The sequence below is a fragment of the Lepidochelys kempii genome, chromosome 24, assembly GCF_965140285.1.
Source record: "Lepidochelys kempii isolate rLepKem1 chromosome 24, rLepKem1.hap1, whole genome shotgun sequence".
NCBI lineage: Eukaryota > Metazoa > Chordata > Testudines > Cheloniidae > Lepidochelys > Lepidochelys kempii.
In genome coordinates, this window is record NC_136403.1 from 17,096,278 (window position 1) to 17,114,954 (window position 18,677).

Genomic DNA, 18,677 nt, shown 5'->3' on the forward strand with positions numbered 1-18,677 from the left:
AATGATTTTTTTGGGGCAAATTAAAAGGGGGACGGGTTGTTTCAGTCTGAACAAAATGTGTTTTTTGCAAGCTTAGATTTTACACATTTTAAATAAAATTGAAGCACATTTCAAGACAAAGCCATTTTGAAAAAGAAAATCAAAATATTTCATTTGAAAATGTCAGTTTTTTGGTGATTGAGTGAAACAATTTGGCAAATTTGATACTAATTCAATAAATGTTTTGGTGTTACTAAGTTTGCTCTAACTGCTAGAGAGATCACTGCCCTCCCAGAGCTGGGGATTGAACCAAGGAGTCCTTGCTCCTAGCCCCCACACTCTACCCTGCTGACCCCGCTCCCCTCCCAGAGGCAGGAGAAGAACCTGAGAACTCTGACGTGAAGTCAACAGAGCGACACTGATTTACACTGTCTGAGGATCTGGTCTGTTCACTCCATGCCCTACTGCCTTACAGGCTTAATATTCCAAAATAACTGGTGATTATTTGTTATGCTTCTATTTTTGGAGGGTTTCCCAGATGAACACTGTCCAGGGAATTAGCACTGTGTCCTCTTCTGGTGATGTCTTGCCTGCTGTCACCTCTGTTCCTGGACCCACGTCACTCCTAGGACCACGGCGTCTTCCTTCAGTTACACTGCCCACTGGCCATGTCACATTCTATGTCCCCCCGTCAGAATTATAAACGGAAGGGTAACAACCTTTTTGTATGCAGTAACATAAAATCCCTCCTGGCCAGAGGTACAGAATCACTTTAACTGTAAAGGGTTAAGAAGCTCAAATAACCTGGTTGGGACCTTAACAAAAGGATCAATAAGGACAGAAGATACTTTCAAATGTGGGGGAGGGGGGCAGGGGAGGTTTTTTGGGGGGCTCTCTTTATTTATTCCCTCTCTGGATGGAGAGAGAGACCTAGTAGGTAAAACATCTCCTGAAAAGATACCTGAAATGACACATCTAAAATTACAGAAATTGTAAGTAAAGCAAGAAAATGCATTAGATTATCTTTTGTTTTCACTTGTGAATTTTCCCTATGCTAAGAGGGAGTTTTATTCCTGTTTTTTGTAACTTTGAATCTGAGCCTAGAGGGAAATCCTCTGTGTTTAAATCTTTTTATTACCCTGTAAAGTTACCTTCCATCCTGACTTTGCAGGTGTGATTCTTTTACTTTTTCTTTAAATAAAGTAGTTCCTTTAAGAACCTGTTTGGTTTTCAGTGTCCTAGGGACAAAAGGTCTGGTCATTACTCACATTATTCTCAAGCCTCCCCAGGGCAGGGAGTGAAAGGGACTGGGGGAATATTTTGGGGAACAAGGAACTCCAAGTGACTCTTTTCCTGAATTTTTGTCTCAATCACTTGGTGGTGGCAACAATACTGTCCAAGGACAAGGAAAGAATTTGTGCCTTGGGGAAGTTTTAACCTAATCTGGTAAAAATAAGCTTAGGGGATCTTTCATGTGGGTCCCCACATCTGTACCCCAGAGTTCAGAGTGTGGGACCTGTAGTCTACTGTCCGGCCATGCCCCTCAGTGGCAAACTGCGGTCCATGGTCCAGCCACTTCCTTCAGTGGCTCCAGCACCCTCTTTGCCCTTGTGTCAGGGCCTCAGTCTGCAGATCCCTGCAGCCTGCCAGGAGCTGACATTAGCTTCCTGGGTCTCTGCCTGCAGCACTGCTCTGCCCAGGGGGCTTGCTGCCCTCCTCCTGCAAGGCAGCCAGTCCTCCTCCCTTCTCCAGCTCCAGGGAGTGACTCCCACTGCCCTCCATGCACATGTGATTCCATGGACTTCGCCCTCAAAGCGGAGAGTGTTCTCAATTCCAGATATGCTGCCCCGAGGGGTCTTGCTTGTAAAAGGCTCTAGGTTCTATAGTTTTTTTTTTTAAATGGAGTGGCTTGTAACTCTGGAGTTTCTCCAACTAGCCAGATATCTAAAATTCACAGGATTCTACTAGGTTTTTTTCAGACATATAGGTGTTTGGAACCCTTGAGGTACTAGACCATGTCACATTTGATTGGATTTCAAAACACTGTCTCACACCTAGAGCTCTAGAGGTTTCAGAAGCAGCCAAATATCTAGAACTCGTGGTACTACGCTGAATGTGTGTGTGTGTATAGATAGATATAGAGAGTTATAGACATATAGATATATAAACCCAATAGTATCTCATGTGTTCTAGATATTTGAATGGTTCTTGAACCTCTTGAGATCTAGGTCTGACAAGTTTTTAAAAACCCAAACTGGTCCTATGTCAGCTAGGACATCATATATGAGGTTGGAAACTAGAATGTTCTGGACAACATAGACCCTATTGGGTTTTAAAATCTTGGCAGACCTAGAACCCAAAGGTTCAAGAACTAGCCAAATACCTAGAACTCATAGGATCTTATTGCCTTTTGAAACGTGCAGGGAGTTTGAAAACATGATGTCTAAATCTAGCCCACATCAGATCAGATCAGATTGAAAACACTGATGTAGCTGGGACACATGAGGTTAAGAACTGGCCGGTATTCCTAGAATCCATGAGATCCTATTGAATTTTGAATCAGCGAGAGGTGGTGTCTGTCATGGTTGTCAGTCTTGTTTTCTCTGAACAGTAAAAGACATATGTCTAACTTACCTAAAGCCTCCACACTGGGCTGGTGGCCTACGCAGGCCTGACTTCCTGAGACATCCCAGTGGGCTCTAGGTGATAACTGGTGGAGCACCCCAACAACATCTGCCTGACCCCTGGATAGATTCAGAGCTTCCAAGGCCAGATGGAGCGTGGTGTTCTCCTTTCTGAACTCCTGCAAAACGTCCTTGCATTAGTCCCTGGTTGAACTAGAGCCGATCTCTTAGAAAAACAGCCAGTCCTACCTTAAAAATTGTCAATGATGGAAAATCCATCAGGAGGGTCTTTTTAAGTCTTTATTGTCAATTGGATCTGCTGGCCCCAAGAGTTGGCCAAAGTTTTGTAACTTGGCTAGAGCTGGCAAGTGGGAACTTCTTGGTTACTTGGAAGTTACCTCTTCACCACCCTGAAATGTTCACGGGCAGGTGATTTCTCTGGAGCCACTCTTTGTCCTGCCAGATTGTTTTCCTTACCAGCTGCTCTTAAACTAAGCCAGAGCCTCCACACACTAAATAGTGTGACCAGTGACCAGGTTATGCGGTGGTTGTAAAGTATTTCAGAGCCGCCACACAGACCTTATGGAATATAAGTAGTTCAAATAACATCCGGGACTGATTATTACTTTTTATTTTTTATTTCAGGTAGTTCTGGGAGCCCCAGTCCTGGCCCAGGACCTGGCTGTGATAAGTACTGTACAAGCAGAGCAAAAAGACAATCCATGTCCTAGATATCTCACAATCTAAGGAGATGCAATGGGATAGAGACCTGCGAAGGGATGCAGGATACCTGGGTTTGTTCCTGGTTCTGCCACTGGAGAGACCTTGGTCAAGTCACTTCCCCATTCTGTGTCTCAGTTTCCCCATTTGTAAAAACTGGAAGACTGCTACTGACCCCCTTGGTAAAGCTCTTTGAGATCTACTGATGGCAAGCACTAGAGAAGAGCTAGATATTGCTATTATAATATACAGACTCTTTTGTAATATACTACACCTTATGGATTAAAAACCATTCGGAAATTTAGAACCACGATGAAAATTTTAGGAAACAATCTGGAACCTGTTGGATTCTATGTGGTTTGAAAACACTCTAGAATCCAGTGGTGTCCTAGGTCTAGTAGGAAATCTAGAACCCATGGACTTTGAATATGAACACACTGAGACTCTTAGAAAAAAGGAGATTCCAGACACAGACAGAGACATCTAGAGATGCAGAATCCAAGAGAGTCAGTTAGGTGACAGGTTTCAGAGTAGCAGCCGTGTTAGTCTGTATTCGCAAAAAGAAAAGGAGTACTTGTGGCACCTTAGAGACTAACCAATTTATTTGAGCATGAGCTTTCGTGAGCTACAGAGCTCATGCTCAAATAAATTGGTTAGTCTCTAAGGTGCCACAAGTACTCCTTTTCAATTAGGTGAGAACACATTGAGTGATATAAAACAAACAAGATTCTGGAGCTGACTCCTGATCTTGTTCCATTGATGACCCACTGAGCTTGAAAAAATTGAGAGACCTAGAACAGATGGGATTCTCGAGAGAGAGCAGGGAATCTAGAATCCAGGGACACTGCAGGGTTTATAAACAGTGATATACCTGGAACCCATCAGGTTTTAGAACCATAGGAGATCTAGAAACAAAGGGGATGCCAAGTTTTCAACTCTCCCTAAGTCTGGGCACCTTCAGGCCATCTCCTGTTTTGTGTTCTCGACTTCTGACCCCTGTCTTCCATTAGACTCGGGGGCACTGCTGCTGAGATCTTCGACAAAAAACGCTTTGACCAGAGTGAGAAGAGACAATGTGAAGTCATGGCAGAACTTCTCCCCCATGAAGAGGTAGAGGATGGGGGAGAAGGAGGAATTGAAGCAGGACGTGAAGGTGTAAATGACCAAGAGGGTGCCCATCACTGACTCTGGCACCTCCTTCTTGTAGAGCTTCAAGCTGTGATAGAGGTGGTAGGGCACCAGTCGAGGGAGAAGGAATCCACCATGGGAGAAGGAATCCACCATGGCCACCATGACTTTCAGGGGGTTCCCAGCCCACGCCCGCTTCTTCTCCTTCTTCTTCAGCCCCACGCAGACGTAGCATCCCATGATGGTGCAGAAGGGCAGCAGGAAGCCAGCAGGAACCATCCATGAAGATAGCCAGGTGGACCCATCTGCCCAGGTCCTGCATCTTGGCTCCGTTCCAGTCTCCAGAGATGTTGTAATTGTTGGTGCAGATGATTCTGCCCCCATCCACCACGTGGGTCTCCCAGAAAGCCAGGTAGGGAGCACTGAGAGCAAAGGAGGCCAGCCACACGCCCACAACCAGCTTTCCAGCCTGGGGCAGGGTGTAGTGATTCCGAAACCAGACGGGATTGTGAATAAGGGTGTCGAAGTCCAGGGTGATGAGGGTGAGAAGTAAGGAGGTGAACATGCCCAGAGAGAGGTATGCATAGAGGAGTTTGCACATGGCCATGCTGAAGACCCAGTGGAAACCCAGGAGGATGTAGAGGGTGAAGAATGGGATCAGCAGGGTAAAAAGAGGTAGCAGGAAACCAGGTGGAGGAACCACAGTATGGTCACCCTCCTCATCTTCAGCCCCAGCAACCACAGGTACAGCCCGTTCTCCACCACACCCACCAGGAAGGTGGTGAAGAGCAACATGGCCACGGCTAGGTGAGTGGCGCTCAAAGGTGCTGGGGTCTGGCTGGAATTCGTCCCAGTGGTTGGTTGGAGAGTCGTGTTGCCTCGGTCCATGGTGCCCTGGGGAGAGACAGAAGAGACGGGGTTAGAAGGGACGACAGACTAGGGTAAAAGGGAGAGTGGACGACAAGGAAGGGAGAAACACCAGAGAGTTAGGAACGTAACATTGGAGAGGACCTCTCTGGGCACCCTCTGGTCCTCCAGACTATCCAGGCTGGGTATTCTCAGAGCAACTGGGAAATGGCCAGTGGAACTCACTGCTACAAGACAGAGCTACGGGCCACCCCTTGCACTGAGCGTTCTGTGCCCAGGATTTTTGCAATATCAGCACCCTCGTACGGCCCTTTCCTTCCTAAGTGGGAGCAAGGACCCTGGCGTAATAGGGAAATGGATGGAGCCAGTTGGACACGTCAGCCATTTATCACCAGGAATTGCAAACCAGGTCAGGTTCCTTTTCAAAAATTTAATGCAATTTTTGTTGTTGTTAATGGAAAAAGTGGAAACTGGATTTTTTCAGGTTTCAGAAACTAACTGGGGTCAAAATTTGGGAGTTTCAGTAAATGTTTTGGGGGATGGATAAAAAATGGCAGTTCTGGTAAGAGAAAACGTGGGGTTTGAGTCAAATGTTCAGTTTTTATAAACTCTTTTAAGCCCAAATCTCAGGTTTTGAAAATGGATTTTTGGTAAGGGAAAAAAACCCAATCAGATTCCAATAACTGTATTTGGGGTTTGATTCAAAACTGTCAGTTTTGATGAAAACCATTCGGAGGCTTCGTAAACGTCTTGAGTTTACAGAAAACAGCTTTTAGCACAAGCTTTGATTATTGAAAACTGGTTTTCGGGGAAAAAAACAGTGATTTTTATGTTTTAAAAAATCCACTTGCCAGGCTGGCTGTTTGGTTAAAAACAAAACAAGTTCAAGGTTTTTTAAAAAACGATTCTTTTTAAACTGCAAACTCAACACTTTTACCCCCCAAATTTAAAAGTTTGTACATTTTAGGTCAGATGTTAGGAAACACTTTCTAATTCTCATGGGGGAGAAGCTCTGGAATTGGCTTCCAGGGGTGGTTTTGGGATCCCCATCACTGGAGGGTTTTAAGAACAGCTGGACAAACACCTGGTGGCTTTTCTGGAAGATGCTCTTGGCAAATGAGAGTGATTGGGCTCAGTATGGGGGGACTAATTGAGAACCCCTAGCCTGGGCTGTGCCGGAGACGAGACTGGAATGATCTAGGGGCCCGTCTGGCTTCCAGACAGACAGATTTATGAATGAGCAGCGGCAGGAGGCTGAGAGTTCAGAGCAACTTTGCCCTCAGGTCAGAGCCCTCTCCATTGGGTTCTCTTCTCTCTGGGGATAAATGCGTGTGACATCTGGCCAGCACAGATCTGAGTGTAACTGGCACACGTGAGGCTCAGGAGGCTGGGGGCAGGTAACGGGAAGGGGAACTGCCATCTGGTTGATGCAGAAAACCTCAAAAGCTGAAGTGGTTTCACAAAGGCACACGCCTAACCCAGCAGGAGAAAGTGCCGTGCGTCTGTGCCTGGAAGGGGCTTTCCACCTGGCAGCCTTGGGCCTTCTTAAGGGTTGGGACTCAGAACCCCTGGGTTCTATTCCTGCCTTGGGGGATGGGATCTAGTGGTTCAAGCAGGGGGAGCTGGGAATCAGGCCCCCGGGGTTCTATTCCTGCCTCGGGGTATTGGGTCTAGTGGCTAAAGCTGGAACACCCAAGAACAGAGAAACTGCTCAATGGGCCCATCTACCCCGGCGCCCTGTCTCTAGCAAAGCCCAGCTCCTTCCGAGGAAGGTGCAAGACACCCCCTAGTGGATGAGGATGGAATAATCTCCCTGTGGGGGAAATTCTCTGCCAGGCCCTTATTCCTAGGGGTTAGAATCATAGAATAGAATATCAAGGTTGGAAGGGACCTCAGGAGGTCATCTAGTCCAACCTCCTGCTCAAAGCAGGACCAATCCCCAATTTTTGCTCCAGATCCCTAAATGGCCCCCTCAAGGATTGACCTCACAAGCCTGGGTTTAGCAGGCCAATGCTCAAACCACTGAGCTATCCCTCCCCCTGGTTCCTGCTCTAAGTAGGTGGGTCTAACCCCTTTCCAAGCATCTTGCTCCGAGTTTTAACTCCTGGCTCTAAAGGCTCCGCTTGTCCTCATTACTCATAGGTAAGGCTACATTTTAGCCATGGGTATTTTTAGTAAAAGTCATGGACAGGTTACTGGCAGTAGACAAAAATTCAGGGTCTGTGACCTGTCCATGATTTTTACTATATACCCCTAACTAAAACTTGGGGCCTGGGGTGCTGTGGGGGGGCGGTCTGGGGGTGCCGCGGGTGCTCAGGGAGTGGCCCAGTACCACCACTGGTGCTGAGAGGGTGGGGGCAGTAGCACACAGCCCAGGACCCCCATGAGTGTTGGGGAGTGGGGTTGGTGGGGCTGGCAGGGTCCCTACTTGGTTTCGACCAGCATATGTCTGCAGCTCCTAGGGGGAGGGGCGGCCGGGGTGCTCCACGCCCTGCTCCCACCACAAGCGCTGACTCTGCAGCTCCCATTGGCTGGAAACTGCATCCAATGAGAGCTGCAGGGGTAGTGCCTGCGGGCACGGGCAGCACACTGAGCCCCCTGGCCCCTCCGCCTAAGAGCTGCAGGGACATGCCGGTGGGAACCGAGGAGCCCACCCCCCCCAGGTAAACACCACCCCTCATCCCAACCATCTGCCCCAGCCCTGAGCCCCTTCCCACACCCAACCTGCTGCTGCTGGCCCAGGGGCTGGACTCTGCCCAGTCCTCCAATTAGTCTAGGTCAGTCTGGACCCTATCCCTACCCTCCAGCATATCTACCTCTCCTGCCAGCTTAGCGTCACCTGTGAACTTGCTGAGGGTGCAGTCCATCCCCTCATCCAGATCATTAATGAAGATGTTGAACAAAACTGGCCCCAGGACAGGCCCCTGGGGCACTCCCCTTGATACCGGCTGCCAACTAGACATTGAACCGCTGATCATGACCTGCTGAGCCTGACAATCTAACCAGCTTTCTATCCGCCTTATACTCCATTTATCCAATCTATACTTCTTTAACTTGCTGGCAATAATACTGTGGGAGACCATATCAAAAGCATTGCTAAAGTCAAGATATATCACGTTCACTGCTTTCCCCATATCCACAGAGCCAATTATCTCAGTAGATCTCAAAGAACTTTGCCAAGGAGGTCAGTAGCAATCTCCTGGATTTGACAAATGGGGAAACTGAGGCACAGAGTGCAGAAGTGTGTTGGCCCAGGGCACTTAGTCTGCCAGTGGCAGAGCCAGGAATAGTACCAAGGCCTCCTGGGACCTGGTCCAGGTCTCTATCCACCCTGACTCTTTAGATACTAAGCTCTCTCATGCATGTACTGTCTTTTTCCTCTCTCTTTATACAGTGCATAGCACAGTGGGGTTTGGGGCCATGACTACACCTCCCACTGGGTTCTAGCCCTGGCTCTGGCAGGAGAATGGTGGCTAGTTAGAATCGTAGAATCATAGAATATCAGGGTTGGAAGGGACCTCAGGAGGTCATCTAGTCCAACCCCCTGCTCAAAGCAGGACCAATCCCCAATTAAATCATCCCAGCCAGGGCTTTGTCAAGCCTGACCTTAAAAACTTCTAAGGAAGGAGATTCTACCACCTCCCTAGGCAACGCATTCCAGTGTTTCACCACCCTCCTAGTGAAAAAGTTTTTCCTAATATCCAATCTAAACCTTCCCCACTGCAACTTGAGACCATTACTCCTTGTCCTGTCCTCTTCCACCACTGAGAATAATCTAGAACCATCCTCTCTGGAACCACCTCTCAGGTAGTTGAAAGCAGCTGTCAAATCCCCCCTCATTCTTCTCTTCTGCAGGCTAAACAATCCCAGTTCCCTCAGCCTCTCCTCATAAGTCATGTCTTCCAGACCCCTAATCATTTTTGTTGCCCTTCGCTGGACTCTTTCCAATTTATCCACATAAAGCTCTGGCTGTTTCTTAGGTGGTTGCTCTGCTAAGACAGTGTCCAAACTATCATTTCCATTTATGGTTTGCAGCTTTTCTATTTAGAGAGCAAGTTGGGGCGGAGCATGTATTAGACACAGAGTTAAGGGGAGTGAATTCAAAACACAGGGCAGTACTGAGGTGGGGACAGACAAAGGGACGCTTTGCTGGGCAAAGACACATCACCCGAGTCTCTGCGCTGGGTATGTTTCCACCACTTGCTGCCCAGGTGAGTCAAGATGATAGGCAGAGTCCCCCTCATTGGGCCTGGAGGGTAATTTCCTTGTAAGACCACCTAGAAACCACAGAAATTTGCTATTATAAAGGCAAAGCAATGGGATCCCTGCCACGGGGTATCAGTGGGGTTAGCCTGTGAGACTCCCTGCTACTGGGTAGCATTGGGGTTAACACAGGGCACTCAATAGACAGAGGTAGTAGGTGAAATCTGTAACGTGGGTGAATTTTTTGCTCGTTTCATGTTAATCAGATGAGGTGTTCTCCATTTGCAGAGTCTAAGAAACAGGATCCCACGTCCCTCCCAGAGCCCAGAAGTCTTGGCTCCCAGCCCCTCCCGCATTCTCTAACCATTAGGCCATTCTCCAGAGCTAATAAGTCTGTGAGGGGGGGAAATCCCAGACAGAGGTAGAGGTCTCTGGTGCAGGGCTGGCAGCCGGGCTGGGGTCAGAGAAGAAGCTCGGTGGATTAAGGCTTCCTGTATTACAATGAGGTGAGAAGGATCCTGCACGCTCTCACGAGTCAGGGTGTAGCAGCAGTTCCTGTAACTGGCAGATGAGCACAAGCGATGGGGTGGGGGGGGCAGTTTTGTATTCCTTGCAGCAGTGAGTTCCACCGGCACCAGTATGCTAAGAGTCAACAGCACCGATCCCCACCTAACTGATTAGGCCTGATCCCTTGCCCTGGGGCCATATTAGAGCTGTCCATCCTAGAGTGGAGGGGCACCATGGCCCATTCCCTGCTCCCCTGAGCCAGCCAAACATCCATATCACAGCTACATGGTATTCTCTGCATAGCTGTATATTTGATGTACTAGAGTGTCCCCTTCTCCACTCCTCACATGGCTGCTATTCCCCTTGTCCTACCCTACTGCTCACGGCTCTAACCTGTGGCAGTGAGTTCCACTGGCTATAGCCCAGTTTCTGGTAATATCCAGCCTGGATAGTCTGGAGGACCACAGGGTGCCCAGTAACATCCTTTCCAATGTTACCTTCCTAACCCACTCTGGTATTACTCCCCTCTCCCCTTCCACTCTCCCTTTCACCTCGCTGTCATCCCTTCCAACCCCTCTTCTGTCTCTTCCCAGGGTATCATGGCTCTCCCACCAACCACAGTGGCAAATTCCACCAAGACAACAGAGACCATGAAGACCCCTCACCTGGCCTCTGCTGTGTTGCTCTTCATCACCTTCCTGGTGGGTGTGGTGGGGAACGGGATGTTCCTGTGGGTGCTGGGGCTGAAGATGAGGAGGACAGTGACCACGCTCTGGTTCCTCCACCTGATCTCCTGCTACCTCCTCTTCACCCTGCTGATCCCCTTCTTTGCCGTCTACGTCCTCCTTGATTTCCACTGGGTCTTTGGCATGGCCACGTGCAAGCTTCTCAATGCTTTCATTTCCATGGGCATGTTCTCCTCTGTCTTCCTTCTCACACTCATCAGTCTGGACCGCTACACCCTCACTCACCACCCAATCTGGTCCCGGAATCACCGCACCCTGTCCCGAGCTTGGAAGCTGGTTGTGGGCGTGTGGCTGGCCTCCTTCGGTCTCAGCACTCCCTACCTGGCTTTCCGGGAGACCCAGGTGTTGGACGGGGGCAGGATCATGTGTGTCAATAAATACAACATCTTCGGAGACTGGAATGGAGCCGAGATGCAGGACCTGGTGAGACGGATCCACCTGGCTATCTTTGTGGTCCGGTTCCTGCTGGGCTTCCTGCTGCCCTTCTGTACCATCGTGGGATGTTATGTCCGCATGGGGCTGAAGTTGAAGAAGAAGCTGGTGTGGGCTGGGAAGCCCTTCAAAGTCATCGTGGCCGCGGTGGTTTCCTTCTTCCTTGGCTGGCTGCCCTACCACCTCTACCACGGCTTGAAGCTCTACAAGAAGGAGGTGCCAGAGTCAGTGATGGGCACCCTCTTGGTCATTTACACCTTCACGTCCTGCTTCAATGTCTGCTTCACCCCCATCCTCTACCTCTTTGTGGGAGAGAAGTTCTGGCAGGTCTTCAGGACGTCTCTTCTCACTCTGGTCAAAGCTGCTTTTGTCGATGATCTCGGAAGCAGTGCCCCCGAGTCTAGTGGAAGACAGGGTTCAGAAATCAAGAACGAAAAAGAAGAGATGGTGTGAAGGTGCCCAGACCGAGGGAGAGTTGAAAACTTGGCATCCCCTTTGTTCCTAGATTCCTGCTGGTTTTGAAACCTGATGGGTTCCAGGTATCTCAATGTCTATAAACCCCTCAGTGCCCTTGGATTCTAGATTCCCTGCTTTCTCCGGAATCCCATACGTTCTAGGTCTCTCAATTTTTTGAAACTCAGTTTGTCATCAATGGCACCAGATTGCTAGCCAGCTCCAGAATCTTGTTTGTTTTAGATCTCTCAATGTGTTATCATAGAATTGACTCTCTTGGATTCTGTATCTCTGGCTGGTTCTGGAATCTCATTTATTGTAGTTTTTCAATGTGTTCAAACTCAAAGTCAGTTCAGTCTAGGTCCCTGACTGAATCTAGGACATCACTTGATTTCAAACCACATAGAATCCAACTGGTTCTAGATTGTTGCTAAAACTTTCATCTTGGTTCTAGATTTCCAAATGGTTTAACATCCATTAGGTGTAGTATATTATAGAAGAGTCCGTCTATTATATTAGTGATATCTAGCTCTTCTCTAGTTCTTGTCATCAGCAGATCTCAAAGCACTTTAGCAAGGAGGTCAGTAGCAGTCATCCAGTTTTTACAAATGGGGAAAATGAGGCACAGAGTGGGAAAGTGACTTGGCCAAGGTCACCCAGCAGTCCAGTGGCAGAACTAGAACAAACACAGGTCTCCTGCATCCCAGCTGAGGTTTCTTTCAATTTCATTGCCTTACGCGATGAGCAGTTTGGGACTGGTTCTGTCTTTTCACTCTGTGTTTCTACAGCGGCTAGCACAGCGGGGTTATGACCCAATCACTGGGATATTTCGTGTGGGGAGGCTGTGGCTTAGTTTCAGAGCAGCTGGTAAGGAAAATAAGCCAGTAGAATAAAGAGCTGCTCCAGAGAAACCACCTGCCCATGAACTGTTCAGGGTCGTGAAGAGGTAACATCCAAGCTAATAAGAGTGACGCTGTATGGAATATGGGTGATCATTCATAATGTTATGGATATAAAACTGTACTGAAACAAACCAGATATGCCATGTAAGCGATCAGTGGAAAAGTTATCATTTGATAAATATGATCAGCTTGTTTATGTGTATGCATCCTTTTATATCGTGAGTTGTAAATATGTGTGGTATATTGATATGTCAAATCTGTGCTGTGTATCTGGGTGACAGCCCCAGACAGCTTGCATCAGCCCTATCCAGCCCGTTGGATGGGCCATGAAGCATTGGCTGGCGGTGTTGTATTTTGGGTAAGATCCAAACCAGTATTGATCTGGGACTGTAGCTGGCCTTATGGTGATAAGAAGAACATTTTGTATAGTGAATAGAATTTTAAGTAACTTCTCACTTTACTGGACCTATCTGCTGACTGGGAACCTAAGATTGGAATGCAATAAAGGGGGCTGTGGGATTTCTTTCTTTTTTCTTTGCTTCTTGATAACCAGTCCGGTGGATCAGGAACAGAGCTTGTGAGTGGTTGGTGAATCTAACTACAGTGTTAACCACCAGTTTTGGGAGAATCTACTGTCCTTTTTGCAGCCTTCCCTGACCTTGGCATTTTCAGTGTGGGCTGCCCTCTGCATCTCTGGTCACAGGTCACAGTAACTGTGACAATCTCACCTGCCAGCTCCAGCTAAGTTAAAAAACCTTGGACAAGGCTGGGGGGCAGCAGATCCAAAAGATGATAAAGAGTTAAAAAGATCCTCCCTGGTCGATTCTACATCACTGCAATTTTTAAAGCAGGACTGGAGGGTATTTCTAACAGGTCTACTCTAGTTCAATTAGGAACTAGTTCAGGGATGTTCTGCATCCAGCCAGACTAGGGGACCACCATGCTACTTCCGGCCTCGGAATCTCTGATTCTATCCAGCGGTCAGGAGAGGTTGTTGGGGTGTTGTACCAGTTGACACCTGGACCCACGTGGGTATCTGAGGAAGCCAGGCCTGTGTGGGCTGCCACTGCCAGGTGGAGGGCTGTAAGTGTGTTTAGACATGTGCATAGCCCCTCTGTTTAAAAATCTTTTCCCATTGCTACTGTTCAGAAAAAAACAGAAGTCTCCTTCCGGCTCGAAGGAGAATTCCATTTCGGGGAGGGATAGCTCAGTGGTTTGAGCATTGGCCTGCTAAACCCAGGGTTGTGAGCTCAATCCTTGAGGGCGTCATTTAGGGATCTGGGGCAAAAATTGGGGATTGGTCCTGCTTTGAGCAGGGGGTTGGACTAGATGACCTTCCGAGGTCCCTTCCAACCCTGATATTCTATGATTAAGATGGCCAGACATGACAGATACCACCTCTCACTGTTTCAGAATTCAATAGGATCTCATGGATTCTAATAATCCTGACCAGTTCTTAACAGCTTGGTTCCCAGGTCTGTCAGTGATTTAAACATGATCTGATCTGATGAAGGCTAGATTTAAACATCATGTTTTCCAAGCCACTTTATGTTTCAAAAGCCAATAGGTTCCTATGCATTCTAGATATGTGGCTTGTTCTAGAACCTCTTGGGTTCTAGGTCTGCCAAGATTTAAAAACCCAAAGAGATCCTGTGTGGCCTGGAGCGTCCTAGTTTCCAACCTCATATATGACGTCCTAGACCACATAGGACCAGTTTGGGTTTAAATTTTTTTGTCAGAGCAAGAACCCAACAGGTTCAAGAATCACTCAAATGTCTAGAACTCTTGGGATACTATTGTGTTTTGAAATGTGTGTGTGTGTGTGTGTATACATATACACATATACAAACATGTGTGTATATATATATATATATATATATATATATACAGACACATGGTAGTAGCGCATTAGTTCTAGATATTTGTCTAGTTCGTAAACCTCTTGAGTTCTAGGTATGACAATGTCTTGAAACCCAATCAGATCTGACATGGTCTAGTACCTGAAGGGTTCAAAGCACAGGGAATCATGTTCTGACTTGAGACACTTTCCAACAGGCCTGATGTTCACAAAGGGTTCAGCTCCTTCTTTTGGAAAATCAAGACTCTTTAAGGCTGCTCATCTGAGAAACCCTCCAAAAATACAACCATAAAAATAATCACAGATTATTTTGGAATAGGGCATGGAGTGAACAGGCCAGATCCTCAGCCAGTGTAAATCATTGTAACTCCATTGACTTCACTTCAGAGTTCTTGGGCTCTTCTCCTGCCACTGGGAGATGAGTAGGGTCTAGCAGGTTAGTGTGGGGGGATAGGAGCCAGGACTCCTGGGTTCAAACCCAGCTATATGAGGAAATGGTGTTTAGCAGTTACAGTAGACCCCAAAACGTTTAATGAATTAGTGTCAGATTTGCCAAATTGTTTTGCTCAACCACCAAAAAACTGACATCTTCAATATAAAACATTTCAATTTTCTTATTCAGAACAGCTTTGCTTGACATTCTTTAAATTATTTTATCAATTTAAAATGTGTAAAAACCAAGCTCAGGGAAAAAAACCCATTTTGTTCGTATTAAAACAATTCCCACCCCTTTTTCTTTAGATAATAATAATAATTTGGCATCATTCCAAATGAGTCATTCGCCACCCCGACGCCTCGGTTGTTCAGAAGAACCAGAGACCAAAATAATCGGTTATTGTCACAGGACTTACACGCCATCTGTGGTCCCAATTCAGCCCTGTTGTGGCTGAAGACACCAGGTCAAAAGGTGATAATGGGGATGAGAACACAAACATCTCCATATTTAGATCAAAACAGCAGTGGCTGTGTCTCTAAGCCCCCATGTGTCAACTCAGCGTGGGTGTTACTCACCCTCAATTTCCGCTGGAAGCCGTACCTCGCAGAGGTGTGAACTGCTATTAAACGCAGGTGCGAACAGCTTGAGGAGTGGATTCACTTTTCACTATGGCCGCATGGCCCCTCGGTCCCATTGCGTAGCTGAGCTCAGAGGCCATCCAGGCTTGACGTTTCTCAAAGTTCGGTCTCTTTGCTATTTCCCCTCACTCTGCACTGAGAACATTATAACGATCTGAAAATGTTCAATCAGTACGTGGGAGGGAGGGTATCACGGGAACCTCTGGACCAAATGACCTCAAATTTGCATCATAAACCCCACCCTGCCTCCATTGCTCAGTGCCGGTTTTCAAGGCAGCTGCCCCCCACATGGGGAAGTCAGTGAAATGTATGAGTATTAACAGCAGCTCATCATGCAGGGGGCTGCATCTCGTGACATCCACAATTGAACGACCACCCTTTGCTCCAGCAGACTCCAGCAGAGCCCCTGTGGCTTGGTGCCACTTTCCAAGTCAATGCGAGTCTGCAACTGGTTTTCAGAGCGGTGTGAAGAATTTAAGAACGGCTCCTTTTCATGTGGCTTAAACTGAGGGCCCCGGATCATGACCCTCTGAACTTGCCCTGCTCACTCTGCCCCGGGCCTTGCTCAGAGACGGCCAATTTCAAGCCAAGCCGAGCGGGTGGGTGGATTTCAGAGCACTTGGGCTCGCCGGGTCTGACAGGAAGAGGTTTCTCTGCAGGCCCGGCGGCAGGAGTGCCCTTAGCAGATCTGCTGTGGGAGGACTCGGGCTCCCAGGCCTTGGGCAGTTCTCAGCTCAGTGTCTGCAGCACCTGGTTGCAAGTGGCCCCCTGAATCCAACAGCCCTTTGCTCTCTGCACACTCATGTCCAACCCCGGGCCATCAGCCCGGCCACACATGCCAGCCATCTCAGCTGCATCCCTGGGGTGCGGGCCTCTTTGAGAGCCCTGTCAAAGCTCTATTCCCTGTGGACACATGACTCCCTCCAAGGGGTGATGGGTGGCGTTGGTATTTTCCCAGAGGGTACCACTGGACCTCATATTTCTGTGCATACCCGGCCCTCTGTGCCTAACCGGTCTAAGGAGCCCAACTGGGCAGTAGCGGATTATCCAGTGGGCTGACGGGGTCTGTGCCCAGGGGCTCTGGACAATTGGGAGCCCCTGGAAAAATGAATGCCGCACCCCAGCGGAAATCCCAGAGCCCTGGCAGAAGCACTGGGTGGGCAAAGCGGGGGAAACACCCGTGGCCCGACACCACTCCCTGGCAGAAGCGCCGGGCAGGGTGGGGAAAGCCCCAGTGCTCAGATCCCCGCTGCAGCCCTTGGACTGCAGGGCTCTTGCTCCCTTGTCGAGGCCTCAGCTTTAGTGGTCAGAGCAGGGGAGGGGTGACTCAGGATATCTGGGTTCAAGCCTCAGATGGGGGAGGGAAGTGGGGTCTAGGGGGTTAGAGAAGCTGGGGGGCTGGGAACCAGGGCTCTGGGTTCTATCCCTGGCCAGTGGAACTCATTGCTACAAGATGGAAAAAGCCACCCCACCCCACCCCGTCTCTTGTATTCATCCGCCTGTCACAGGAACTGCTGCTACACCCCGACTCGTGAGAGCGTGCAGGGTCCTTCTCAGCCTCACTGTAACACAGGAAGCTTCAAGCCACCGAGCTGCTTCTCTACCCCACAGCCGGCCTGCAGCTCTGCACCAGGGACCTCTGGGCTATTGTCTCTGTCAGGGACTGCAGCCGCCCTCCCCAGGCCTCGTTAGCACAGTGTCCTCTGTGCTCTGCAGACTGGCCTAATGGTTACAGCTGGGGAGACTGGGAGCCAGGACTCCTGGGTTCTATTCCTGGCTCTGGCAGGTGAGTCAGGTCTAGTGCGTTAGAGCCGCAGACTGGGAGGCAGGACTCCTGGGCTGTGGGAGGGACATGGGCGGGGGGTCCTGTGGCTTAGAGCTTCGTAAATGGGGACACCTCATCTGATTAACCTGAAACAAGAGAGAAAAATTCACCCATGTCACAGACCCCACCTGCTACATCTGTCTATTGAGTCCCCCTGTTAACCCCATTAATACCCAGTGGCAGGGAGTCCCCCTGGTTTGCTTTATTAATAGCAAATGTTTGTGGCTTCTGTGTAGGATTAGCAAGGAAATTGCCCTTCAGACCCAGTGAGGGGCCCCTGCCCATTATAGAAGTATAGAATATTAGGGTTGGAAGAGACCTGAGGAGGTATCTAGTCCAATCCCCTGCTCAATGCAGGACCAACACCAACTAAATCATTCCAGCCAGGGCTTTGTCAAGACGGGCCTTAAAAACCTCTAAGGAAGGAGATTCCACCACCTCCCTAGGGAACCCGTTCCAGGGCTTCACCACCCTCCTTGTGAAATAGTGTTTCCTAATATCCAACCTAGAGCTCCCCCACTGCAACTTGAGACCATTACTCCTCGTTCTGTCACCAGCTACCACTGAGACCAGCCAAGCTCCATCCTCTGTGGAACCACCCTTCAGGTATTTGGAGGCTGCTACCAAGTCCCCCCCTCACGCTTCTCTTCTGCAGACTAAACAATCCCAGTTCCCTCAGCCTCTCCTCATCCGTCATGTGCCCCAGCCCCCTAATCGTTTCTGTTGCCCTCCACTGGACTCTTTCCAATCTGTCCAGACTGTCCCCTTCCCCACTCCTCCCACATCTGTGTTCCCTCTTTTCCTCCTCTGCTTCCTACACATCTACCCTGTAGCAGTGAGTTGTGGCCCATCATCTTGACTCACCTCAGCAGGGCAGGACCCAGCGCAGAGAGAGACTCAGATGGTCTGTGTTTGCCCAGCAAAGCGTCCGTGAGTCTGTGCTTTCCTGGGTGTTGAGGTCTCTCCCCTTAACTCTGTGTCTTCTACACGCTCCGCCTCTGTTTGCTCTCAGAGATAGAGAAGCTGCAACCCATAAATGGAAATGATCATTTGGACCCTGTCTTAGCAAAGAAACCACCTAAGAAACTGCCATTGCTTTAAAACTAGCCCCCGCTTCCCTGACAGAGCCAGGGATAGAACCCAGAGCCCTGGTTCCCAGCCCCCCAGCTTCTCTAACCCCCTAGACCCCACTTCCCTCCCCCATCTGAGGCTTGAACGCAGATATCCTGAGTTACCCCTCCCCTGCTCTGACCACTAAAGCTGAGGCCTCGACAAGGGAGCAAGAGCCCTGCAGTCCAAGGGCTGCAGCAGGGGTCTGAGCATTGGGGCTTTCCCCACCCTGCCCGGCGCTTCTGCCAG

General features: G+C 48.9%; 1 protein-coding gene and 1 pseudogene across 1 annotated transcript; one reads left to right on the forward strand and one right to left on the reverse strand.

Annotated features, from left to right (window-relative positions):
- Positions 1–4,280: 4,280 nt before the first annotated feature.
- On the reverse strand, positions 4,281–18,309 carry LOC140902784 (putative G-protein coupled receptor 33; annotated as a pseudogene).
- On the forward strand, positions 10,628–11,659 carry LOC140902962 (putative G-protein coupled receptor 33). Its single transcript, XM_073323543.1, has one exon. The coding sequence runs from the start codon at positions 10,628–10,630 to the stop codon at positions 11,657–11,659; it is 1,032 nt and encodes a 343-aa protein (XP_073179644.1).
- Positions 18,310–18,677: the final 368 nt, after the last annotated feature.

Excerpts from the sequence above, each read along its gene's own strand:
- LOC140902962 (XM_073323543.1), top strand. The coding sequence starts at position 10,628 with ATGGCTCTCCCACCAACCACAGTGGCAAATTCCACCAAGACAACAGAG.